The 27,475-nt window shown below is 40.1% G+C and overlaps 1 protein-coding gene across 1 annotated transcript in view; it reads right to left on the reverse strand.

The window, feature by feature from the left end:
• Window positions 1-20: 20 nt before the first annotated feature.
• LOC114441101 (serine/threonine-protein phosphatase 2B catalytic subunit gamma isoform-like) overlaps window positions 21-27,475 on the reverse strand; it is a 34,285-nt gene continuing 6,830 nt past the window's right edge. Inside the window, exons 3-18 of the mRNA XM_028413879.1 lie at window positions 25,976-26,058; window positions 24,423-24,908; window positions 20,849-20,933; window positions 16,577-16,774; window positions 15,426-15,550; window positions 11,857-11,968; window positions 9,914-10,059; window positions 9,682-9,821; window positions 8,404-8,481; window positions 8,222-8,316; window positions 8,007-8,132; window positions 7,506-7,583; window positions 6,896-6,980; window positions 6,009-6,106; window positions 4,371-4,397; window positions 21-2,557 (exon numbers count right to left, since the gene is read on the reverse strand). Coding sequence (XP_028269680.1) covers window positions 2,397-2,557; window positions 4,371-4,397; window positions 6,009-6,106; window positions 6,896-6,980; window positions 7,506-7,583; window positions 8,007-8,132; window positions 8,222-8,316; window positions 8,404-8,481; window positions 9,682-9,821; window positions 9,914-10,059; window positions 11,857-11,968; window positions 15,426-15,550; window positions 16,577-16,774; window positions 20,849-20,933; window positions 24,423-24,908; window positions 25,976-26,058 — 2,123 coding nt within the window. The 3' untranslated portion in view covers window positions 21-2,396. The remainder of the gene's footprint in view (window positions 2,558-4,370; window positions 4,398-6,008; window positions 6,107-6,895; window positions 6,981-7,505; window positions 7,584-8,006; window positions 8,133-8,221; window positions 8,317-8,403; window positions 8,482-9,681; window positions 9,822-9,913; window positions 10,060-11,856; window positions 11,969-15,425; window positions 15,551-16,576; window positions 16,775-20,848; window positions 20,934-24,422; window positions 24,909-25,975; window positions 26,059-27,475) is intronic.

The following is a 27,475-nucleotide window of genomic DNA, read 5'->3' on the forward strand; positions in this document are numbered from 1 at the left end:
AAACAAGATGAGTCAAATAAAACACTGTATTTTAATTTTATTTTTTTCCCCCCCAAGTGATACAACTACGTAAAAGATTTCATGGCCTTGCATGACAAATACGGTACATTTTTTCACCTTTTTACAGCTAGTATAAGATTTTTGATGAACAACATTTTTTTTTTTTTTTACATTCTGCGAGATATGTATGGGACCTAACAGGAGGTCAGTATACTGTATGGCTCACCCAATAAAGCCTTAAAACAAATTTCAACATCACAGTTATGAATGTAAACCCGAATACTTAATCTTTAGGAAGCTTCCCCAGAAAACAACTGAACATAACAGCAAACAACATGTTGGAAATTTTTTTTAAGGATATTGAAGATTACCGAAATTTATTGTTTAGTCATTTAGCTCCTGGCTTGACTCACCATCCACACACACACACACACATGCACACACACACACACGTGGATCTCGACGTGTGAAGAAAGTGGCATGGCACATGAGCACAACTGCCTTTTTAAAACAAAAAAACATCAGAGAAAGGACTTAATTCACAAGAAAATAGCAAGTTTTAAAGCTTATCTCTCCCTCTTTTTCTTGTGTGACAAAAAGACAACAGAATTACAGTCAGGTGTGTCGAAGCACCAGTAGAGTCAGTTTTGTATGTCCTTGAAAAAAAGCAGGTTTTAAAGGGCTGGGAGTGCCTGTGAAGAGGAGGAGAGAGAAATATATATATATATGCACTAGCAATCTCAGCATGATTCCCCATTTTGGTGTGACCACGAGTTGTAAAAATAAGATACCATGTATGTGAGTCAGACAGGCGTGAGATGATTACAGTACTGTGAGGCCTTGACAGACAGCTGTTAGCGTGTTGGTGGTGGTACCTTTTATAGCATCATCCCTGCCGAGGGGAATGACTCAGTCCATTGTGTCCTGGTACAATGCTGTCATTTCACTGAAAGTCAAATGTTTCCCTTATTTGATACGCACGGTTATCACAATTCAAGAAAATCTGCATACTGTATAATCAACAGCAGATGGAGACAATAATACGGCTTTAGAAACAAAGGAAAACTCCCGAAGCACACCCTGTTTTTTTTTTTAGTGTTTTACAATAAAACATCAAATCAAACTGTCATTATTCTGTTAAGTACACTGAAATTCCTACGCAGTAATGAACATTAGTCTGTGTTGAGAACAGTATGGCCAGCAGTTTCTTGTCCAAAGAGTAAAACTTGTCCTTTTTGTGTGTTGTTGTCCTTATCTTGTTGCACGGCGCTCAGCACTGAAGAGGTTGGTTTACCCAACGTTTGAGGAAGAAAAAGTGCTTCCAATGAAATCAGTAGACAGTGCTGACTGCAGTGACAGAGCGAGACATGCTGTATGTGTGTGTGTGTCCCTTTTTTTTCTTCTTTTCTTTTGGTTTAGCGGAGCGAGAACATCCTAGCTGCCATCTTGCGAACACGTTTCGTAACCAGCACAGGACAGCCAGAAACACAAACTATCATTGCACATAATCCTTCACTTCAACAGTGTCCTTTACAAATTACAGAATACACTCTTAAAGCGAACAAAATACTGAAGAAAAAAAACATCCATTCAGCATCTTTGGGGGATTCATTTAAAATGTATAAATAAGACTATAGGTCTTCATTAAATTTCTGCTTTAAGTATAAAATGCTCATTTGTCATCATTAATATTAATCTGATGGGATTTACTTCCCTTCTTTTTTTTCAACCCCTCAATACATATATATAATTCATATGTTTACTGACATACATATAAGCATACACTGCACTGTATGAACCTCAAGTGCCTATATGGACCTTGTATGATCCGATTGGGACTATTGAGGCTACAGTATTTGTACTTTTCCCTTATCAAATACATGGAGAACAACAATTAAAAAACTTAAAGTGGCTAAAAGTCTAAGATAACAAGGGCTTCGCCTATGTTTCAACTCAAATTTATAAAATTATTTTTTCCCTCATCATTTTGACATGTATAAGTTGTACAGTCAATAGCTGAACAGTTGTATAATGTTTTCAATCAATGATTTGATATTTGATTGCTATTACACAATATATATCTAATATATTTAATCTTTAATAAATAAGAGAAGTTTTAGCCCCAGAATAATCATATCGAGTGTTTTTCCCAGCACTGTGGCCTCCTTTTGTTTTTATCCACTGACGTGTCTGTGATGCTTCTGTTGTCCGCCCAACTGTGGGCAAGCAGAAGATGGACAGGCAGCTTCAGCAGAGGAGACAGACAGAGAAAGAGCGACAGAGAGTGGGAGAAAGAGAGCGAGCGCGAGAAAGAGAGAGAGAGAGAGAGAGAGAGTGGGGTTGGGGGCTATGAGTCAGGTGGTGTGGGCCGTGTGAAGATGGAAGGGTTCTGTTGCTTATCCATCAGTACCGTTCTTGTTGGGGGTGTTGGTGTTGATCGTGGTTCCATCTGGCTGCTGGCCGTCCTTGCGCGGTGGCATCCTCTCGTTTATTCTGTCCAGGCCGCGTGCCTCCTCAAAGTTCCGGATTTTCCTCGTGGGAGAGAAGCCTTGAATGGCTGAGGGGCAAAAGAAACACCGAAAAGAAAACCGTTAGAAGCTGGACAGCTTTGAGCAGTAACCCTACGTCACAGCAAGTACTTGCTGTGAACTCTATTGCTTAGCCACAATCAAACTGGATTCCTTGAGGAATTTCATTTGATATGCACGAAACACATTATCTGCCTAGCACAGAACAGACGGTCTGAATACGGCACATGCACAGGTAAACAATGACTTCTAGTGTGGAAACACCAGTGGGACAAGCTACAACAATAAAACACCTCACACTTTGTGGACTTACGGTAACGTCCGGAAACAGCCAAGGAAACCAGACAGAGAACGTGTGCAAATGAGAAGCAAACTTGTAAAGGACTGCTCAGATATACTCTTCAGTCATTTAGATTGTCAAGTTAAACAGAGAATGAAAACTCAGATTTTACGATTTATTTTTGATTATTTCGAAACAAGGCTACTCTTGCACAACCAGATATCTGTGAAAATAATTACGATTCCATCAAAGACAATATATACATCTATTATTGTTGAGAAGTCAAATATTTAACTCCCACAATGCTTCTGCTGTGTCAATGTGAAACATTAAACTGCCAAAATAATGACATACATGCATTGTCATACAGTTAAGGATCGTTATTACTCCAATAATTTGCTATGAATAAAGATCATATGATCAAATAGTTAATGTCATAGATGAGTGGTTGTTGACAGTTTGCAAAAACTAATGATTGCATATCGTGGTTGTGATTATAGTAGGAATGGTTATGCAATTTGAACGTAATTAACTGAAAGCAACTCTTACACATGTTAAAACAATTTTAGCGAAATATAATGGTTATCAGTAAGCTGAAAGGAAGAGTCGCATGTTGAAGCTAGTAGTTAAAGAATTAGTAATTAATAGTTACATAATGAAATAATAAGTTATTGACTGGATAAATGTGGAAAAATCAGCTTCAAGTAAATCTCATAGTTAAATGTTGAAATTATCAGCTAAAATATCTTTATGTAGCTTAAAGTTTAGGTAATAGTTAAATAATGTGCAAAGAATTTGCAGTTTATGTGTCATCAAAGGTGTCTGAGAACCTCTGTGCTCTTGACAAACCTAGAGCAACTTCGCTCTGTTATCTGTGCACCTTATCTGTTGATGTGCCCTGCACCAAATCCACCTCGACTAAATCTTTTACATTTTACAGATTTGACAAAAATAAGCATTTATCCTGACTGATCCAGCAACCATTACTATCAACCAGAAGGGGCAGACAGTGTAGCAACAGCCAAACGGTGTAACAGGATTAGTGTCTGAAAATATCCCAGGCAGGGATGTCCCTGGTTTTATCTTAGCCAGGTCTTAGCAGGCTTTTCTATGTGTGGGGAGCCACACTTGGCAAGAAAAGCCTATGTGGCCACAGCCTGAGACTTCTCATCAATAAGCGACAAGCCAGGTCCTAAACCCAATCACTATAACTAACTACAAAACCCCTGTGTAGCAGGTTTTTAGGATGTCTAATAATAAGCTGAAATGTACTACTTTGACCCTCTTATAATTGATGCAACAAAAAGCAGTAATTATTGTTTGTAAGATTCATTTCAATTCATGTTATGTTCATCTCATCTATTTTTACACTGGAAGAACCAGTGTGATTGACAGACACTGATTATGCAAGAGCAACCAGCATAAAGGGACACAGTATACAGTAAAAGGGAAACCAGTGATATAATAAAAGTGGGAACATTTTACGAGTGGGGCTGTTTAAAAAGTGAATAACGCACACAAAACACAGACATTGAGATTTGAACCACACAGCCAATGCGTACCTTTTGCTTTAGCTGCCTCAATGGTAGCTAGGTTAATGGGAGTTGAGGAAGGAGGGGGGAAAAAAAGGGAGTCATCAAAGCAGCCAGAGACAGCAAATAAACAGTAAACTGTAGACCCAAGTGTAATCAACAGCAGAAACAGATGGCCCCTGGCAGTCATATGGGGCCACAATTCACAGCAGCTGTAAAATGTCATCAGAACATGTTAGTGAGTGGGTGGGAAGGTTAGAGTGAAAGAAGCCTGTTGGAGATTTAAGATGATGCTGGTGTTAAAGAGTCATGAGGACTTAGGTGTGGACAGCTGAGGGGGGATTTGGCTGAGGACTAAGAGTCTAAGGCTGGAGCGAGATAGGCAACAATGACCAGCAGGATGAGGCGTTCATACAGCTGAGCTGAGGTGCACACACCCAGGCAGATGTGCATGTAGACACACTCCTTTACACAGCTTCAGTTAAATTCAATTAAAAACAGGAAAACAAAATCACCTCCCACACTTGACGAGGTGCAGTGGCGTTGGATTAACCAACGAGAAATGGACAGAAACACACAAACACCTCCCGTCTTTGTTAGAACTGCCCAGGATGATCTGAAAGCCGCAGCTTGAGAGCGAACATGGACAGTGACATTCTCCAAAAGGTCATAACATGTGGCTTCTCCTTCGATTGCTGGGCAACTTCTGTAAGCCTCCAGCGTGGCAAAGCATGGCTCCCAGCATGTTTTCTGGCGGGCAAGGCCGCGGTGTTGACCTTTAGATCAGAGGGTCAGCGGCAACTTTCAGGTGACCTCCCTGACCAGTCAGCCCAAAGCTCAGACTGAAAACTTTCTGCTTCATGGAGGTGAGGGGGCTTTCATCTAAGTCTAGCCAGTGCTTCCTGTGGCAGGCACGCAGCCATTGATCATTGATCTATAATGTTTCAAAAAGACTAGCAGAGCAGGAAAGCTGGTCTTCACAAAGCTCCTCCATCATCAAAACTGCAATATGCACTGACAATTAAACAGAAAAGTGGAATTGCCCACTCTCTGTCTCACTTAGACATTGACGTATTTCCCACAATTCATTTTTTTTCAGCTTAAAGAGACAGGGTGGCCCTGTTGTGTGTTTGCACCTGCTATCAAAGATGAAACAATCAAGCTTTGTATAAGGTGACAAAATATCAATACCACTTAGTATGTACTGGGCTGGTTAACTCAGTATAAAGACAGGAAACAGTTAGGTTGACTGAAGATAAGCTACAACTCCCTGCCAAGAAAAAAAGTCTGGCACACAAAGTGGTAAGACATTATTCAACACTTTACTTTTTTAGGGTGGGTTACACAATCACAAACTGTTAGAAGAAGTACTGGGAGGTAGATTGTTTTACTTTAAAACATTGACCGTTTCCTCACTAACAAAGACTTAAATAACTGCATTATCTAATTATTTCCTTATTCAAGCGGGAACCTCTTATCATGTTACTGTGAATTCTTCTGTAATCCTACACTAGAAAAAGAACAGATCATGTAACACCACCTCGTGCCTGTGTTGTGAAAAAACAGGACTGGTCACAAGAGTGAGGAAATGTCTGTGGGAGTCTAAGTTGTGCTAAATAGCAACTAGAAAGAATTGTAAGCAATTTATTAAATATAAAACACACTTACCGGTCTGTAAAGTCTGCTTTCCCCCTGACAACACTCCCACCGGAAGAGTTCCAGTTGGGGTGAGGCCTTTGAGCGTTAACACACTCTCACTTTCCTCCCTGGTCCACAAACAAAACAAAGACACATGAGGAACACACACACACACACACACACACACAGATTACATTTCAGTGAGCAGGGTTGCACCTGTCTGTTACAAAGCTGTCTGTAACTAAAGGTCACAAGTTCGATCATCACTGGATATTTAATCTGTGCCCACTCACTCACTGCTTGACTGATAGACTGGCAGCTTGAAAGGCCTCCAGCCAAACAACTAACATGTGTCCTGGTTTTGTAAGTGGGTCACCACCAACACAATTTTAGAACCTGGAGCCATATTTTTAAGTATTGGTTCGGTGATCAGTGTAAAGATTTGTGTCAACACAGTCATCTCCAGTTCCTTTATCTTCATATAGAGTCAAAAGAAACTATGGGCAACGAATATCATTTATTACCTTTGCAGAAAAAATAAAAAGGTCTGAAAGACTGCTGCTCTACTTCCCACACAATTGCAGCTATGCAGCAGGCTAGCAGCAGCAACAGCATTAATCTGGAATAATGTCATTATACAGTCTAGGTGCATCGTGACTCATCTCGTGCCACCTCATTAATCCTAGCAGGCCAACATTGTGTTTTGAACCAGCTCTTTATTCTGCACTCAATTGACTTCATTTCACCAACACTTGCTGGCTCTGTGGTGACCTGCAAATAATTTTTTTTTGTATTCTGACGCCCTTCCACAACAAGCTCCTTAAGATCCATGTGTGTGCGTAGAGACACCTTTTCCAGTCCAAGCATTATCATGGCAAAAAGAAGCATGGAATTTACACACAATGCTAATGACAGACCTGAGAACTGAGAAGACCCGGGCCATTTTTCCCACAGCGCGGATTTTATTCCGGATCACCTCCTTACGCATAGCTGAGGTGCCACCTGGAAAAGGTTGAGGGGTTTAAGACACAGTGATGTTTTCATATTTTTAACATGAAAATGATGTTGTTAAAAGAACACAAGATGACACGTCTGAAAGCTGAACTGCATGTAAGGGTGTGTTTCAGACCATAGTGGCTATACTTTTGTGAGCAGAACTCCCTCATCAACAGACAACTGAGATCAAAGCTGAATCATGATGAAGCTCTATGTATAAATCAACCTCCAGCACTCATTTTAAATTTATCTGACATATTTTTGGAGCAAATCTGCGGACAGGGTAGCAGACTCATTGTATCTAACAATGAGTATGTTTTTCTATTATACACCTTTAGATTTATTACACATTTTCTGTCACAGTATGCTTCAACATTATACTAAAACCCATGTGTAATGTATCATGCAGTATGATTACATTTTATAAAGAATAGGTTTGGTATTAAAATGCCTATACTGTTCACAATCTAACCAAAATGAACAGGTCTGAACGCACTTTCAACAGCAACATTCTTATTCTTTCAGACTTACCTTCATACAAGTCGTCTCCTTCTGACATGAGCTCGTCGTCAGAGCAAATGTTCAGTACATTCACCAACATCTCTGTCACTGTGTGTGAGAGAATTAGACCTCAATTTGAATTAAAATCCAAATAACAAATTGGTTTGGTATCTCCTTAAGTTACTGCTAGGCAAATGATGGGTTTACAGATGGAAGCTTCTAAAGAGTAACCTGGCCTGTTAGTATCATCCTCAAAGCAGCAGTTTATGATATTATTAAAGCCAGTTCCTCATGTTGACATTTAATGTCCCAAACAACCTTTGTTTTGACTTAACCACCATTTCTTTTAGGAGGTAATGATTCATATTGATATGTCATTTTGCTAGTTGTGTCCTAAATTAACAATTAACACAATTTACTATAAATTCCAATGAGAAAACGAAACACTTCAGGGCTGGTCTATAAAGAATGAATCATAAACGACTCTTTACAGGGTTTATTGTTGTATTTTTGGCTTCTCATTGTCAATACCTTTCTCTCCAACAAAAGGCAAAGACCACGTGAAGACATCCATAAAGTTGGGCAACCAGTAAGGGTGGGGTGAACAGTTGAACTGTCGGATGTTCATCACGTTGTTCTCATATTTTAATACAGCAGCTAAGATTGAAGGAAAGAGACAGGAGTCAGACATTCAAGGACTAAAGCGTGGTAAATGTAAGGAAAAATGTGATTCATAAGACAGAGACCTTTGTTGTTGTAGACGTCTAGATAATTTGGAGCTGAAAAGATTGTGATTAATGAAGGGAAGCCTGTGGTCTGGCTTTTTCTGTACATCCGATACCTGTGCAGCCACAAAAAAAATACAGACTCAATAAACATACTGTATATAAATAGTATGCTAGAAATTAAGATTACAGATCATGCTTACCCTGCATCCTGTGCTTCATGGGCTCTTATTACTGACAGCAAGTTATTATTTACCAAAAAGTCACATACTGCTGCATAACTGCAAAGAGAAGCAGAGAGAGGGCAGACCTGTTAAACCACAAAGGGGAGGTCAAAGCTAAGTAACTTTAACCATTAAAAGGAGCAGCATGACGGCCCTTAAGAGCAATTACAAACTGACTGCTGCTGGCCTAAGTGAAAATGCTTCAATAGTTATTTTCAGCATGCTGTGCCCTCTGGCCTGTTGAGCTAGGTTTTTAGGGATGCTGAGCATTCAGGGGCAGGACTGAGAACCACAGCCGGCCTCAGCAAGGGTGCAAGAAATATTAGAGGCTGAACAGACTAACATCATGCAAAGACACAAATGTACCAAGATTTTTCTTAATGTGTAAATTAGAAAAAATGCTACAGTTATGAAACCAGACAGCAAACAAAGATCCTGGGCTTTTTTCTGCTGCCTCGACTTTTTTGGTGACCAGCGCCCTGTGCCTATTGATTCTAACGGCAGCAATGAACACAGTTACTTACTGTCAGACCATAATAACCAAACTAAATCTTGGATGAATTTGTTACAAGCCACATAAAAACATTGTGACACCAAAAAGAATGAGTTTTCAAATTATATTTGGTGGAGATTCTCCAGCCCATTCAACAACACAGGATTTGTCATTTCCTATGCTAAATCTAGCTGCTACTTGTGTAAATATCATAGAGAGTAAGAACTAATATATAGTAATATATATAGTAAATATATAGGTTTGGCAAAAAGACATTTATAACACAGTGTACAAACATAACCTACCATAGAAATTCAGATTATGGATAGAAATTCAGAAATTCAGTTACTATTACACCATACAGCAACACTACCACCCCACCCACTTAGGGGAGAGGACGTGTGTATGGTGTTATCTTTCACTGTGTGGAGTGCCTTTGCTTTCACACAGCTGTAGAAAAATGCATCCATATCTGCCCAAAGATGTTGTTAGACTGCATTTTACTTCTGAACTCATTTCCATTTAATACATTGAACGAGTTGTTTGCAACTGTTAACCTATTTTGTCAAGGCACATTGAATGTGCTAACCTATTTTGATCAAGCTGTTATTTTTTTTTAATCTTTTAACCTATTTTGAGAAGGCCATTTTTGAAAGTGCCTCAATCAACTGTTTGCCCTACATCCTCTGACCTGTGTGAGACAGCCTATTTTCTGTTAGATTATCATTTGTCATTATTATATGTCCACACAGCAGTTTTATTACCTGAAAAAGTAAGAGCAGCCTCTGACGGAGTTATGGTTGAAGTGTTCAGATGTCTTTTCACTGCCGTAGTCCTCACCAGGGTCGGCCCAAATCAGGTCGCACATTGGCCCAAATGCTGGAGGCTCTTTAAACCTGTCTAACTATTGAGCACAATACAAAACCAGAAGAACTCAGTTTGTTTTAGTACAAAAAAACAGCAAAAGAATGAGGCATTTACAGTTTCATCACTTACTTTCCTTATGTCATCTAGGCAGTTAATTTCTGGTGAGAGTCCACCGTGTACACACAGAAACTGTTGATTGAGCAGGGCAGCAAGGGGCAAGCAGTCGAAGGCCTCCATACAGGCGTCATACACTCGTTCAGAGTATTTAATTTTACCTGCAGAAAAAACGATGTCAAATTACACTTCACTTTTTCTAGCACAATTTGCAATCAATGTCTATAAAATCTGTATCAGCAGCCAGTACAGCCCGTCTGCCAGCAGCAGAACCGATGATTGTTTCCAGGCAGTTTCTGCCACTTGCGTAAGACTGCGGGTCAGGTAAGGTCAGGAGGAAGTCAACTCCTTATAGAGAGGGAGCAGCCAGGACAGTACAATATGAGTGCCAGTAAAGAGTGCTGGATGTAGGTAGTGCATGCTTTTATTAAAATGAATACTCTTTAGTCTAAAAATTAAGTTAAGAAGGGACCACATTTATAATGTTTACCTATTTTAATAACACAATCCACTATACAACTAAATATGTCTAATTCTTTAGTACAAAGATATAACAGCAGCCACATAAATTACATAATAACTGGTCTAACAGATTTTGGACTACACTCTTCTAGACTATGACGTCTATTGTGTTGTATGACCAAACTGCAAGTTGTTAAAACACATCTTGCTCCAAAAGTGACTATAATATGTTGTGTATGTTGCAAGTGAATATGCATAATATGTGTGTAAAGCTTCTTTATGCCTGACACATTCATTCGACTGCTTTAGCAGTAAGAATGAGGATTTCTTGATGCTCTGATAGTAACATGAAACACTGCAGATCAGAAATAAAACTAAATAAATGCATGAGTATGTTTTACTATGCAGTAAAGTCCATTGGACTAGTTGTAATCATTTCCAATTGCTATGCTTAATTTCTGGAGCAAATCTATTATCTGATCAAATATAATCACAGTGCTTAACTGATAAGTGAGTATAAACCACATCACATCAAAGATTCGTCACAGCCAATCAATATGCTTGTTAGGCTCTCCTTTCACAAGTGAGTGCTGCTGCTTAGAGAAACTGGTGTCACACAGAGGTGAGTAGTCTGTAATTTAGGCAGCAGCAGCATCAGAGGGAACCCTAAACATTAGTTTAGTCCTAAAAACGTTTACCTAAATCTAATGCATTGTCTGCATTATTACTTTTTACATGCATGCTTTCCCATCTTAATTATAAATCTGTAGCTATGCATTCAACAACTACCTAAAAGGTGGTACAGTCTGCGTGTGAGTGTGTGTATGAGTGAGTGTGTCAGTGTGTGTGTGTGTGTGCAGATGAGGGGGTATGTGGGTGGGAGTGGAGACGTACTGAGTGAAATCTATTTGCAGCTGGCAAGGCTGTCTTTGCTGACTGCCAAAGTATCTTTGTTTCTGAGTTTGCATACTAATATCTCCACACCTGCTTCATGGACACGCACTTGTGCATGCATACACGCACACAGATTCACGCAAGCAGCTGTTACAGATTTAAATCACTTGTGCGTGTGTGTGGCTGTCTGAGATGCATCAACAGCATGCCTGGCTGCTTTCTATGCTTCAGCAATCCATCATCTGCAATGTGAAAAGAAAAAGTCTACCTCTGCTCTGTAATGACTGTGATGCTGATAGACTGCTTAATGTAGTGATGGGACTCCCCAATCCAGCAGTTTGTGACAAACATATTTGGATGCTAGACATTTTATTAAGGGGCTTTAAAGTTTTCCTGTTTTACTTCCTTATTTATGCCTAAAGTAACCTAAAAACTACCAATACAAACCTACACTTACATTGTGACAATCTTCTCTACCACTAAACCCAAGATTTGCCTGAAATCTGAATCCTGACACTGGTACTGATACTGGCCAGTCTGAAGTGGTTCAGAGAGTATAGGAGCACACCAGACTGCCCTTCATATGGCTGAAATGCACTTACATTCCTGTTTGAAGGTGAAGTACTCTGTGAGGTGCCGGCACTCGTGGTTCCCACGCAGAAGGAAGAGTGTGGTAGGGTGGTTGATCTTGAGCGACCAGAGGTAGAGAACACACTGGGGAGGAGAAGATGTAGGAAAGGAAAGATCAGAGATGGGTGCTGATACTTAAGATGTGCAGTGTACAACACGTTTTTTTATCAGATCTTTTCATATACAGTACCATTTCAGAGGTCGCCAAAAGAAAGCATTTAATAATATTACAATACTAATTCTTTGATCTCATATAGCACTTTACAAAGTGCTTTACATTGAAATCTTTCAATCACTCCTCACCCAACACTCCACATTCACACAGTGGAGGTTTAGGAAGGACATGAACTTGGTAGGAGATTGGATGAAGAACCTGTCAGTGACTGTGTATAACAACCATATCCAACCAATCCCTACATAGGAAATTCTAAGAAGCTAGCAAAGTTCTTTGAAAGCTAGCGAGTAACAGTTGGTGGTCAGTTAAACAGTACACGGGTTAAATGTCCACTATTCCCTACTACTCAATCTCAAAGCTCACAGCCCTAATTACAAATAACCACGTTTTTTCCCACATGATTGTTTGTGCATGTTTCAATCTGAACTTCACCAAAACAAGTTAGTTTAACTACCCATGTAGGCCTTTTTTACTTTAATAAAATAAAAATAAATGCATTCTGATCAATGGATATAAACATGTATAATTACATTCGGGATGCAAAAAAGACAGCTTTTCCTTTTACAGACTCATCTCATATTACAATCCTCTGAATGCATCAGAGGCTGGCTCTAATAAAACATAAGAAAGCAGATCAGCATTTACAATCCAAATGAACTTCAGTGGCCAGACACAGTTCAATAGCTGCCACTTGCCACTCTCAGCCCACTCTTTTCACATGCACCAACCATGGCCTGCTATTAAGTTGTTGGAACAAGATGCCAAGGTAACTGGAGCCAGCAGGTGTGTATTCACATAAATGACAATGTAAAAAAAGAAAAAAAGATTTTATGAGCCACGACTCGCTTGTCTAATTTGCTTCTATTGTTGAGAGGAATACAGAGCTGTGAAGAGTAGGTAAATGTGAGGGGATGTCGGTGTGACTTGATCTCTTATGTGCGGAGGCGGAGGAAGGGACATGGCTTAGAGTGGCTGGAAGCTGACATGGGTTTTAATGAGAGCCCTCTGCAGTCTTTTGCCACTCTGTGTTTGAGGCTGTAGTTGGGGGGGGGGGGGGGGGGGGTGAAGAAAATGGCACAAAGGTTTGTGTGGCAGATGTAAATACTGGCTATCTTCACCTCAAACCCAGAGATGCACACAGTTCAGCCTGTGCCTGGTGTGTATAGGGGTGGGGCTGCATGAGGCTAGGAGAGTTACTCCGTCCACAGACACACTCTCAGATCAAAGACTATTCACTAAGTAGATAAAACAGAGCACAGAGAATAAAATGGGTTGCTCACATACACTCAATTTAGACTTTGGCAAATTGCTGGCCTCCAGTGGTAATATACTTCAAGAGGCTATGGTGACTCTTTATGTTACCTAGGTAACGATATCCTCATATCCATTTTCCTATATCTGTCTCGTGTGTTGCTGCAGTGAGCTCCGTGGCCTTTAAGATGAATTATCAGCCCTGCTAGTAAGAACAAACAGCTATAAACGTGAAGCTTATATTTCTGCTCACTTTACATACACCACACAGACAAAGCATCTCTCTCTGATAAAAAGGAAGGAAAACAGATTTTATATATTAACTCATTTAATGTTGTAGTTGTCTGTCTACAGCCAATTCATTTGCTTGGTTGTGAGGACAATTTTGCCTGATTAAGGGCTGCCAATTACTGATTATTTTCATCACCATGTCTGCAACTTTCTGAATCTATTTATTATTTTTGCATAAAAATGTCACAGAGAAAATCAGAAGATTTTGAACTTACATTGTAGAGTCTTTTTTAATATGTCTTAGAGTAGTCAATGATTTTTCTGTCAAACAAATGGGAAATCTGGTTCAACACTAGACCAACACAGGTGTGTTGTTAAACATTGAGGGATGTCTAATAATAGCTGCATGTTGTTAGTATTGCATCCATGTTTTAGCTGCAATGTTACACAACGTTCCACACAGGGTGGAATAGCTCTAGTTATTCAGATATTATAAGAGCTGTTTACAAAAGTGTCACTAAGATCAAATTGATATCCTTTGGCCTGCGATCTACCTCCTTTACTTATTCCCAGTTTTAGTCCCCACTTTGAACACTGGTATTTCACCCTACCTCACTGTAAAATCCAGCAGCCATCAAAAGGCTGCACTTGTGCATGCAGCTTGGCCAAAATGTAAGTTCACTGTAAGTGAACTACCATAAGCAAATTTGAAGAGTCTGTCCCAAGCCACTTGTTAATTGATAATGTAACCGCAACCAACATAAACACATACAGGAATACGTAAACCAGTGCAGAATTATTTGTAACAAAGAATACAAAATTAATACTGCACCTCCCTGTGAGTCAGAATAAACAGCAGTAAAGCTCGAGATTCACACTACTCCCACAAGGTAAAAAAAAAAAAATGTTTTTTACAAATCTCCATCAAGACCAAGATTAATTCAATGCCATCTGGAACAATGTCTGCCTGTTCTTTGTCAGTATCCATGCTGGCAAAAAGTAGTAGTTCTGCCAATTTTTCAAACTGATACTGAACCATCAGAATAGTTTTTACTCAACCTGCACAAAGCATTGCGGTATTAGGGTGAGGAATAAACTTTCTTTCTTTTTTTTTTAACCAATGATAATGGGTCACCTCCCTCCAGTCAAGGATGTCAATTGGAGGCCTGTGCTTTGTAGAGTCAGCAGTCAGACTGCCTCCTCTTTACTTTAAATGTTCCCATGAGCATGCATGAACTGTCCCATTTGGATGTGTCATTACCTGCATAATTAGTTTGTTCAACAGACAATACACAAGGATCTAGTACCCTCAATCGTTTTTAAAGGCTTTCATTTTGAGTTGCAGACAGTGCTTTTAATGCACAATATAATATATAATAAAATATGTACAATTACAAGCAGCAGCATCAAAAGCACATTGGTTATACAGTTTTGTCACACTTAACACTTGTAAAGACTGATTACATCTGAAATTAAATGTGGATCTGCCTAAAATTTCTATTTATTATTTCATGTATTTGTCTCTCTGAACCCCTAACATATTTGGGGTGTTTTCTATTTTTACAGCTTTTACAAACCAGTTTTTCCACTCTGCATATCAAACCTATAGCAAACTAACTTTTTTGCTTTGTAGCCATGGGACCACTGGTGAGTCAATCATGACTACACACTTGGACTAAGAAGTAAGCAGTTTTTTTGTTTTTCACAGAATCTTGTTAGCACGATTTGAACAGTGGTTTGATGCATCGGAAAGTTCATATCCCAATGGTTATGTCTGCTTCTTGGGTTTCGTTCTTCTTATGAAGAACATAAAAAGCAGTATTTTTGCACAAAAAGCATTTTAGGTTAAAAATGTATTATTAAAATAAAGGACAAACGACTTACCTCAATACTGAAGTATCCTCGATCTACGTAGTCACCGAGGAAGAGATACCGTGTGTTACTGGGTGATCCTCCCACTTCAAACAACTTCATAAGGTCAAAGAACTGCCCATGGACATCACCACATACTGCCAAAAGACAAACACGCTGATATTATTTATTCATGTAAGTTAGTATTATTTTTGTTTCTTTACTAAAATGTCACACAATAATTCAATTTAATACTACAAATCCTGATTTGATTGTAGAGTTTAACAATTATACAGTATACATTGCCTACATTCAGCGGTTTGAAGATGGATGAGTGGACATTGCCTACATTAGAGAAACTTTAGAAACATGGGCTCTCTGGGTTTGGCCTTTATATTTTACTTCAAGTGAGAAAACCCAAGGAATGAAAAATCGTGTTTTTCTGACAGCTGGTTAGATCTGAGGCAGCTGAATTTTGTTGTGCTGAATTGAGACCATGCAAAGGTCAGCAAAGTAAGTGCAGATCCTTTTCAAAATCTGAGATGACGGAGTTGACTCCGGCAGTCTGTGAAGACCTTGATCTTTTACTGGAGTCAGTTTAGACCAGCTGGCAGTATATATGAACAGCACTGCAGTGGAATTAAGCTATGTTTAGTCATTGTTTACAATGCTTTATATGATGTGTTGAAGTGACTCATTTATTCCTCATCCAATCCCTTCAAAACACACAGTATGTGTGCATTTATGATGTCAAATGTCAAGGTAATACATATAAAGAAGCTAAGCAGCTAAGGTGGATGGCACATTAAAGAAGAAGTCATGGCCATAGACTCCAGCTGAAGGACAGTCTTCCAGTTTGCTTCATTACACTACTACATCCAGGACAACAGCATGTCCATTTTTTGCCAAACATACTTTACAGCACAGTCCCTTTTTGGCTCCAAGCATATATCTGCCAGTCCACCTGTTTTTTTTTATATTTAAATTAAAATAGTCATTTGAAATATTTACCGAAAACAAAATACATTAATTCATTCGTGTCCTAAGAGGATACCAAAAAAACCCACTTTAGAAACACCCAAATGAAAATATTTTCAGAAACTAAAATACACCATTCCATTCTCTACGTAAAATAAATTGTGCCCATCTAAGATCTTTGCCCGAAGGCGTGCTCCCCTCCCCACCTGTTATAGGCGCCTCCACTTCCAGCATGCATTTCTCTTGGCGAAGGACGTTGGCCCCATCATTGACGATCTTAAGAGCCACGTCCTCTTCAACTCTGCCCTCCTTGACGAGGTGGTTGCGGAGCAGCTCAGCATTGGGCTTGCCATCTTCAAACAGCTCTTTTATAGTAAGCTTATGCTGTGGAGGGTATGGCACAGCTAGAAAGGAGAATAACAGAATTATGATAAACGAGGGGGAAAAAACAAAACAGTGGGCATGCAACAATGAAGACATTCCATGTTTATACGTTTTTTTATACATTATACGTTTATTTGTCTGAACATACATGGACACAGGCAGGAAATGCTAACAGCTAAGTTGGTGCCAACTTGCCAAAAAGAAAATGAACAGAAACTTATTTTTTTATGCTATAGTCCGCAGTGAGCTACAATAACTGCCTTCCCTGGCAATGCACCACTTCCTGTTTACATTCCCCAATGCCTGTAAAATATGGGAATTTTTACAGTTACAATAAGGTTCACAATTTCAACACAGTTCTGATATTTCCGAAACTCTCCATGACCATTTATTACATGCTTGTGTTGAAAACTAAGCCATCAGAATCTGCTGATTGATGAAAATGCCAACATCTTCATATGCATCTGTACAAGAAGCATGTTGATTAGTAATATATGAAAAGCAAAAGACTGTAAATCTGTGATATTTGCATTTGAGGAGGGAAACATCTACATGAAAATGCCATGTGAGAAATGTGTAAGAGAGACAGCCAAAGCCCTGCACCTCAATTGACCCATCTTTTCTCTGTAAGCTTCTCCATACCACCTACACAATCCTTTTACTGTCATCACTAAAGGTCAGTGCTGTCGAAGCTGAGAACTGAGAGCTTCATGATCAAAACGCAGGTGAGTTAAAGTTAAACTTTAAAATTTATCAGAGAATGAAAATGAAAGGCCAGTGATGACTACTGTGTATACATGAATTATGGATTAAAGGAAGACAGGTAGTGCCAATTTGAAAAAGAAACACAGCCATTCAATGCAAAATTATATGCAGATTAGTGCTTCATCTGTTCAAAAAAAGCCCAGCAGCAGATAGTCACAGACTAATCTGCACTTGTTCAAAACAATAGTAAGAGTGTGATCCAAGCACTCTCACTTCCAGGGCCTGTGAGGTAAAGGGGATTACAGCTGGTGTGTCTAATAACAGACTAGGCACACACCATAAGCATTATGCCATCAATTAAGTATGGTGCAAATCTAGTCTGCAATGCTATTTGTAAGACACACACACAAAAAATTGGCTTTATATGGCAAAAAAGTGATCATGTAACAATCCTGAATTCCTTGTATCACAATTAATCTGCAAGTCAGTGCTCAGGAAACCCTGTTCCATAAAATGTGACAAAAATACTGATATCAGCTTGTGTTACTTCTGTGAAAGTGGTGCTGGTGGGAAGGAAAGAAAAAAAACAGAGGCACTTTGAGAATGCAGTCACGCCCACACAAAAGCAAATCCAAGTGCAGCATGAAAAAAAAAGCATTAATGACTTTTTTGTGTGGGTGCATTTACTAATCAGTGATGCGGTTCTTGAGTGCAGGGGAAGACAAATGTATGTGCGCCTAGGTCTGTGTTGCAGTGTGCACTTAGAAAAAACATACTAAGAAGCTGATCCACTGAGGCTGTGAATACAGAAAGGGGGTGTTTGATTCATTCTGAACTGTTGTTCCAGACTATAGCCTGACCTGTTAATGCAAAAGCTGGGAGTATAGCTTCAGCTTGGCTAGCTTGCCATGAGGACAACCTGTCATGCATTGACCAGTGTGGTATAAATAAACAGTAAGTGCTCCCAGGCCTACAAGGCACGGCTGTGAAGAGAGCTGTAAGCTGAGGTACGAGCCTTAAGAACAGATTAGGTAAAGCCTCTATTAGCAAGGGCTTCCAGATTCACAGGCTGTTTACTTAAAAGCCTCGTCACACTGAAAGAAGCCTCCTGTGCGAACAAAGCAAGCTCAGTGAAAACATAAGGATACAGAATGGGCTGCATCATGACCATGGGGTAACCAGACCGTAAAACATTTCAGGCAATAGCTGTGCTGACCAAATTTACGAGTATTTGCCTGGAGGCTGGCAGTAATTACCCACGCTGTACAATAATAACTCATCTCAATGCCCAGAACTGAATACTCCGTCCAACTCAACAGGAAAAAGCTTCCTGCCCTCCAATAATAAAAACAACAATAATAATAAAAATCCTGGGGTCGTTTGCTTGTACAATCAAGGCTGGACCCATCTGTTCAAACACAGATACAAATGAATCTCTGACTACCAGTGAGCTGCATCACTCCTCTTAAACACACTGACTGAGCGCTAAAACGGTGCGTACAAAAGCCAGGCCAGCCAGTTGTTTTTCTAACACACGACCCAATGGAGAAAATTGTTTTTTTTTGTTAAAAATAATAAGCTAATAATAAAATAATAAGCTGCCACTGCCCTGAGACTGGCTTCTTATTAGACACTGCCTGGCCTAATTAGCATTAATGTTTGATGAACTCTTCAAAACCACAGACACACAGCGGGTCACTGCTGCACTGCATCAACACCCACAGTCTGGCATGACAACAAACGACTCAAGAAACAAAGACACCACTATCTACCATCCTGCCCACCGAGGATAATGTTTTGGACAGTGATATGAGCCTGCGTCTGGAATATGTTCACTATTGTTTCAAAATCAACACAATAGAAGAGGATTGAATTACAAAGATGCGGCTGGATAGAGATGAATGGAGCGGACTGTGGCTTGATGAATCATGAAGTCCACTTCAGATTGCTCTAATTATCAGTGAATGCATTACCGTCGCAAGCTAAATAGCCAGGCCTGTGGGTTTATTCGCCATCTCTGACTGTCAGTCACGTGGGTTAGTAGTAACAGCATACATTTGCACTGCCCTCTCCATGATTTTATTTCACACACACACACACACACACACAGTGTCAGCTCTAAGTCACAGCAACAATACCGCTCAATCAGAGATGATATAAATCATTGCCACAGCAAGCCGGAAGCAAAGCCTTGTCTCGCTTTCTTCACAGCCTGAGGTGAAAAGATCTAACTTAATGACCAAAAACCTGAGCTACCAAGTCAAAGGCAACACTCAGCAGCTTAACTGCTGACTTACACAACCAGAGCAGCATTAGTCTTAGGGAGTCTACCAGTTAAGCCCTCTTACAGCCACCAGTTACAGAGAAACTTCAAACCTTATTGTGATCTTTCATATTTTCAAGTCATAAATCTAAAGTTTGACTTTTTTAACACATCAGTCTGGGCTCCCACCAGAAAGCAAAGGTGTTCAGCCTACTCTTTCTTTCCTCTTCCTTGTCACGCTCCTATCCCCCCTCTCTCTCTCTCTCTCTCTCCCCACTGTGTGGCTGGCCATGTTAGGAACATCACTGGGGAGATTCTTTCCACAATTAACTCACTCTCTCCCTACTGGCTCACACTTCAGCATTCCAGTCCTCTGGCAGGACACTCTCCCAGTGCCCTTGCAGACAGACAGGGATGTGGGCTGCACTGGCATTAAGTCGTCGTGCTGGCAGTGATTGGTAGGAGGGGTGGAGTTGGACTCCCTCTCTCCCCCCCTATCTCCGTCTTTCCCTTCTCTCCGGAGCTACCTCCGACTTGGCTTTGCCTGTCCCGTGTTAGTGAGACACAACAAATAGTGCCCTGTCTGTCCAATGAGCCACAACGACCTCAGTGTGGAGGAATCCATCTTGTCAAGCTCAGCTGGTAACTTGAGCAGACCTTGGGTATTCCCAAGAGTGAGAAAACACCTCATGATCTCAGATTTAATCCATCCTGAATATCAGCAAGACTAGATCAGACAGCTTCACAGCTTTGATTTCTATTGTGTGATGGTTTATTGCAAATACTATTACATATACTCTGGAGAAATTAGAGACGTAGCAGTCAATAAAAAAGATGCTTTGATCAATGCTTATGAACTGTTAACTAAAGTAAGTAGAGTAAGCCTGAATGTGACCACAATATAAAAGTAAAATATCAACATAAACTACACATATATACAATCATATTCATTATGATTTCTAAAAATCTGTAGATTTAGCTTCAGGGCACAAGCCTTTCAAAAAACAGTGTGTTTAAACAAAAGTTGTTTTTTTCCTTTTTCAAAAGCTACAGGTGGTTTTCATTCATACATTAACAAGTCAAAAATGTATGATGCTAGTATTGCAGTTTTATAAAACTGACTTACCTTTTACCAGCCGTTCCGTTGTGGACTGTTTCTCCTGTTTGTCTTTGTCTTTATCCTTTCCTGACATCTTTGCTGCGACTGGAGGCTAATTTCGGGGTGCAAATCTTGTACAGTTCTTAGCCCAGCTAGCCTGAAGACAAGCTAGCACACAGGTCTGGCCGTCACCTCCGTCTTGACTTTCGTTTGGGGTCAGAGGCACTACTTTTTATGTTTACTCTCTCCAACAAAGAGTTCAGATTAGCTAGCGAAGAAGGTGCTTCTCTTGTTGTTGTTCAACCAGCTAATAACCTAGCTAGCTTGCAGCAACATTAACGCTAGCGGATAATTAAAGCACAAAATAGGAATTATGACACAATAGTAGAAATGTTACAGCGATAAAAACGGGCAACCGTTTGCTGGTAATAGTTGTGCAGTACAGCAAATACCTGGATATTACCCAGAAGGAGGCTGCCGTTAGCCGCTAATCCGATTTAGTTACTCTTTTTCAGCTAGTTAGCCAGCTAACATCTTAATGTATTGGCAAGTCGGTGGACAGGCAAAGACAGCAGGGAAGACTGGCGTCTCATTTTCTGTGTGCAGGTCCTCTGTTGAATAAAAAATAAAAGCTGCTTATTTAGTATGCATAAACACCGCAAGTCCTTCCAAGATGCAGACAGCGTCTTGACAGTGTATCCTCCTCCTCGGATTAAACTCTAATCTGACAGTGAGTGAGGAGCAGTGGTGGATTTCCTACAACATGGTGGAGCCGATGTGACGTGACTATGGAAACGTGACACGTGGGTTAGGGGTGCGTTCACAAACACTTTTCCTCCTTGATGTGAGGTTTGTTTTGAGAAAACACTGCTGCAGAGTTAATGTCAAATGTCAGCTCTTAAAGAAGGTCGTGTGTCAAATGTCTTAATTCCAGCACGTTTCCTTTTGTATTGCACATAACAGTGTACAATCCATGAACAAGTTGGGAATCTGAGGTAATAGCTTTTCCCGTTCTTGTTAGTTCAATGTAAATTCTCGACTGCAGGTAGGTGTGCCAAGGTGGTTTGGATTTTGTGTTGCTGGACTGAAACATCATCTCTATAGCCGGATTAGTTAATTATTTTTTCACCCTAAAGCCTCTTTGTGGGTCAAAAATGTGCAATCCCAGCATGGATTACAGATTGGAACCGAGTGTCAGATTTGGTATTAATGATATCCAAATAGTGACTTTTGAGTTTGAGGGTCTGAAGATCACATCTATTCAGTGCTGGTTTTCAGCCCCTTGTATGAAAAGATATCTCTGGATGTGGGTCTTATAATAAAATTTAAAATGCAATACTGGAGAACATTGACATATTATTACTTACCAAGTAGACCCAATTATAGGAATGCAGCATAATAATAATGATCATATATATTCAACAGAATATTGATAACATGCTTCTTAGATAGTGAAAAGTTTCAATCATTACTAAAATGGAACACTAGAGGGCGGTCTTTGTTCATTGTTAAGTACGATGTGTCTAAAGGGAACTCTAATATATTCAGGATGTGATAATAAATCACCTGGATGAAAACATACAAAAAAATGAGATTTATTGAACTTGAAAATAGCATTAAAGTCCACTTAAACATTCATTATAAGTAAATACCTACAACATTACACTGAAATTATCACCAACCACATATAAAACCATGGATGCAGAGGATCAGTTTAAACATAAAAAGCAGCTTGATAGCTAAAAAAAGGAATTATTAAAGAGGAGTCTTCTTCAAACTGAACACAGAGCAAAGGCCATGCACATAGATTCTTCTATTGTTAGTCATTAGAAATGCTGGTTCATCGAGACGTTGATGCTTCAGCTTCTTTTTCTGTAGTTTTGCCTGCTGACATGTATATTGTGTGCATTTTTTTCCATCACAGAGATATGACACATATATTCAAGAGCCCTGTTTTTTTAACCAATTTTAAAAAACTAAACAAAACTCAGCATTATCACATGCAAAAATATGATTTCACCCCAAGTGATGGAAGAGAAGTAGAAGCACCACTAGGCACACAGCCTGGGGTTGTCTCTCGTCTCTGGCACGTTACCTATCAGCTTTCTGCTACTGCTGAAAAGCAAAGACAGTCAGTCTTTTTTTTCCTTCAGGCTGAACACAAAGCCAGGAGCAGAAGACCAAATGCTAGGCCTTTTTTTATCCTAAACATAGGGGTGGATAGGTTCTAAACATCTACAGCTGAGCATAGAGGAACATAGAGTCAGCAGGACGTGATCAACGTCACTTCAAGTGTAGGCACTCATGGCTCTTCAACAGTGCACAGCAACAGCAGACGGGAGGAAAAGAAATCTTTTTTTGTTTTAAATCGCACCAGAGAAAAGGTTTCCTCCCAAAGCCAGGCGGAACCTGTAAGTTCCTCTTGAGGACATCTGGCTTGCATGTTTTACAGGAGTGTTTCAACTTATCATCACACACAGATATGTTGGGAACAATAGTAGATAATCCAAACAAATGTTTCACTTACAGAAAAAAAACAACACGGACTGATGTGGGAAGTCTTTGGTGCTCAGTGTGACAGAAAACTGAACGGAACCATTCAGTGTGTATGAGATCCAAAGAGCTGTTGGCATCATTCTAATCCCAGCTGAGGGTGTTAAAGACAATGGACATAAAGGAGTGTTTGCATTACAACAGGAACCCACAGAAACAACACACATCTGTAGTGTACTGTATGGCTATACATAAATCCTTCATTTCAGGTACGGCTCTGTAGGCCTTCCTATGTGTTACGACAGTTCAGCTGCTAATCCTCCTTCTTCATCTCCCTTTCAAACTTCTGCCCTGAGATGGAGCAGTTAGCCATCTTGAACTAGGCAAGTCTGGATTCTCTTTAGAATAACCCACAAGCCCTCCTTTTATACATGTTAATCAGTCTATTCCTGGCTAATATTAACATTACTCAATTAGTACTATACCATAAGAACGTGTTGAAATTCAAATATTCCTATGTACCTTGAATTTTTTATATATATTAAAAAAAAAAAAATCACAGCATAGATGCAGTTTTTGCCTGAATATATTCTGGGAAATGATCATCAAAACTGCACAGTAATTAGGGTCTCTTTGCTTGCATATATATTATTAGTGAATTAATATGCTGCAGATGGAAATGACTAATCAAACCCTATTTTAAACGACTTTACTGTTCCAACACAGCTTGAGGAACATTTGAAGGAGGGGTTGAGAAACAGGCTGTGGGTGAGGGCAACATAAAAGTGCTGATAAATGACAGGTTCAGTGACTCATGGACTGACACCTGGTTTCGCTGCAGCCTGAGGATGGCCGCTACCCTAAAGGTACTTAGGGCCGAGTCAAGGCCGATCTTGTCACGTCTTTTATTTTTTTGGGGGGAGGTGTTGGTGGGAGTGAGAGGGGAATGTGAATCCACAGAAGTTATTGGAGATCTGCTTCAGCTGAATGTGACCAGACCAGCCGGTGCAGGTCTGCCTTCTTGTGTTGTGACTGGTCGTAATCCAAGAAGGCAGACGACATAGTAAAAAAATGTCCTCAGAGAAGTTCCAGTTCTTGTTACTATTTACTGCATGATGAAGCCAGGTTGTGGGGCCATACGAGGAGGGGGCCTCTGAGGCAGAGCAGGGGGGTACTGAGAGAGGTAGTGATTGGGGTAGCCAGAGGGGACGCTGGGGAAGGGTTGCCCTGTTCTGGGAGGAATTGGTGGGTATGGCGATGCTTGATAGAAGACAGCAGGCCGGGGAGCAGAAATCGGAGCTGGAACTGAATTCAGAATCGGGGCTGGCTGTGCTGGAGGAAGTGGTGGTTTCCTCCTGGGCTGGGCAAGAGGAGAGCTGCTATCAGCCTCGCTGAGGACAGCGGCTGCAACTGACACGTCCTGAGATCGGGAGGAAGGGACTGAGATCTGGGGGAACCGCTGGCCCTTCAGCACCATCTCCTGCAGCTTCTCGATCTTCACCCTTCTCAAATGGGCCAGCTTCCTGTTGCTCTGGTAGGCATCAATGAAGGAATCCAGGGTCATGTCACCATCTAGGAAAGAATCAGCCATATTCTGTTGACAGAGATTAGAATAGTTTTAGAGAGCGAGGAGAGAAAAGTCCCTTCTTATTGGTTCAAAATTCAGTTCAGTGCAGAAATGAGTCATGAGGATGGAAATAGCAGCGATTGAAAAATCACAAAGAAACAAACAGTCACACAAAGTGTAGTGGATTTGAACATTTGTAGACATATTAATGTAATCATTTACAACAAGCAGGCAGAGAAAAGGCTGAAGGCTAATTTGGGTGTATGATCTGTATGTGTAGTGCATGCAGGAAGTTTACAGATCAGATATTGTCTATATTCAGCACAAACTGACCTCTTTATATACAGACACACATCACAAACCATAAAACCTAGTGGCTTTGTATCACTACAAACACAGTGACATAGAAAGATGGGGTTTAGAGAATGAAGTGTCCTATGAGCATGCCATGGTGTGTTTTACATTGTATTCTGTCATATCTGTTTCCAGTTTTTCCAGTTTCTGTCTAATGCTTATTATATGAAATTTCAGAGGATCACCAGTGGACTGCCAAACATGTAAACAAAAGTCAACAAAGCAGTTCCAAGCAGTTCCAAGCAGTACTAAATTATCATCATTATTTTATTTGTAGTTATTTGCCTGATGTTAGATTTGGGGGTTCTTGTATAAAATTGATGATGATGTGGAGAAGCAAGACAAATGGAGCCATTCCTGGCACAATTTCACTGTTTTGTTTTTTAATTTATATTCATCATCATCATCATGTTAACCTGCTTGTGTGTACTTTTGTTTTTTATTAGGAGAACCACTCCTAAAGAGTTTTAACTGGTGATGGCTGATGGCACATGCAATGACAATAAAGGCATTTTACATTTCTAAATAAGCAATGACAGTTTGATTGATGGCTTATAGCGCTGGCAGGCAGTTCCAACATGGCTAAAACTTCTGACCCCAGAGTCCACCATTCTGCCAACATGTTTTTATTCAACAAGTGTTGGAGATTGGAACAACGAAGCTTCTGTAGGAGAGGACACCAGCAAGCAGAGAAGCAGGTATATGTACTCTATCTATGGAAAGTGCAGTAGAATGCTTACCTCTGTCTCCTCTTCTATTTTGGCTCCCTCCGCTTGCAGTAGGGCCAGCAAAGTATCCAGGGAGGTGTTTCCTGACTTGTGGTCTGTTAAATAGCAAGACAAGAATAACACAAATGTTATTATTCAGTTGGACCTGAACTGACAGAAGGCATGTTTTAGCAGACAGTATTTACACTGTATGACAACAAGACTGTTAGCATGTTTACAAGTACAGTGCAGCTGATAAACATAAAACTGCTCACAAATCAAGATTGTGTTTTTTTCCCCGATGGAACTGGAGACGTCGCAGAACCGCACATTTTAACATTATTTTCCACACATTTGAGTCAAAGTATTCATATACAACACAGATGCATTCTGGATAATGTATAATCCATGCATGGATTAACCAAAACACTGCTAAATCCTTATAATGAATGCGTCCATAATAACAGGCTTTATTGACTGCTACACAAAGCTGCGGCCGGACATGTGAAATCTGCCAGTCACAGGCCTGAGACTGGCACTTCCAAAAGGGCCATAACGCCTCTCTGTTTGCTGTGAACTTGCAAAGCTCAACTGAGTCAACTGAAACTGCTGTGGTGTCTCTAAGGAGGGACACAGTTTTGTTTGTGTTCCTAAGCAGGGCTGAAAGTCAACACCAACTGGGGCTGGGACTGACAAACACACACACACACAGTGGCACCCTGACAATAAGACCAATGACACAGCACTAGTTACTGATCTCCACTATAGCATTGTACCAACGTTCCACCAAGCCTGGCGTCACTAGTGCATCTCTAATTACTGGAAGGACACCGGTCTAACCTGATGTGCTACTCTGACATAACAACCAAGTGAATAAAGATGAAAAGATGATGACTGATTAATAAATGTGCTGTGCAGGTTAATCATTTGTAGCAATACAAATGAAATAAATTGGCTTTAAGCTTGAGTTTTGCTAATCTGTCAGACAGAATCATCAACATTGCAATGACATCACAGAAAGTTTTACCTTTACAGTTTCTGTATTTATGAACTCACCAACATTCGTCCTTACATGGGTGGGAGATGGCTTAGCAACAGTTTAACAACCTTTTTCAAAAAGATGTTGTGTGTACACTTAATAATAACTTACAGCTCTCCAACTGATGCTTGTCATTTAAAAATTCAGAATGCTAAAAGGGATGAACAGGTGGTGGTGATGATTAAGTGTGCGCATGACAAATGAAAAAATGTTGACAAAAGATTCGACCATGCTGCCTTGCTCCTCCACATTCCTCCCAGTCTGGTCCAGTGTTCAATACCATACCACACAAGGCATTTTCCTGCTGCCTCCCACATAACAGCAGCGCACACTCATGAGCATACCAAGACCACATTTCACACATCATGTCAGTAAATCCAGATGTAATGAAGGTGACACATTTACAGGGGAAATTAGGGAACCAACCTCTTTGTTGTTAATCAGCACAAGCAAATCTGCTGTTTTGCTGTAATACTGAAATGCATCAACATATA

The sequence above is a fragment of the Parambassis ranga genome, chromosome 9, assembly GCF_900634625.1.
Source record: "Parambassis ranga chromosome 9, fParRan2.1, whole genome shotgun sequence".
NCBI lineage: Eukaryota > Metazoa > Chordata > Actinopteri > Ambassidae > Parambassis > Parambassis ranga.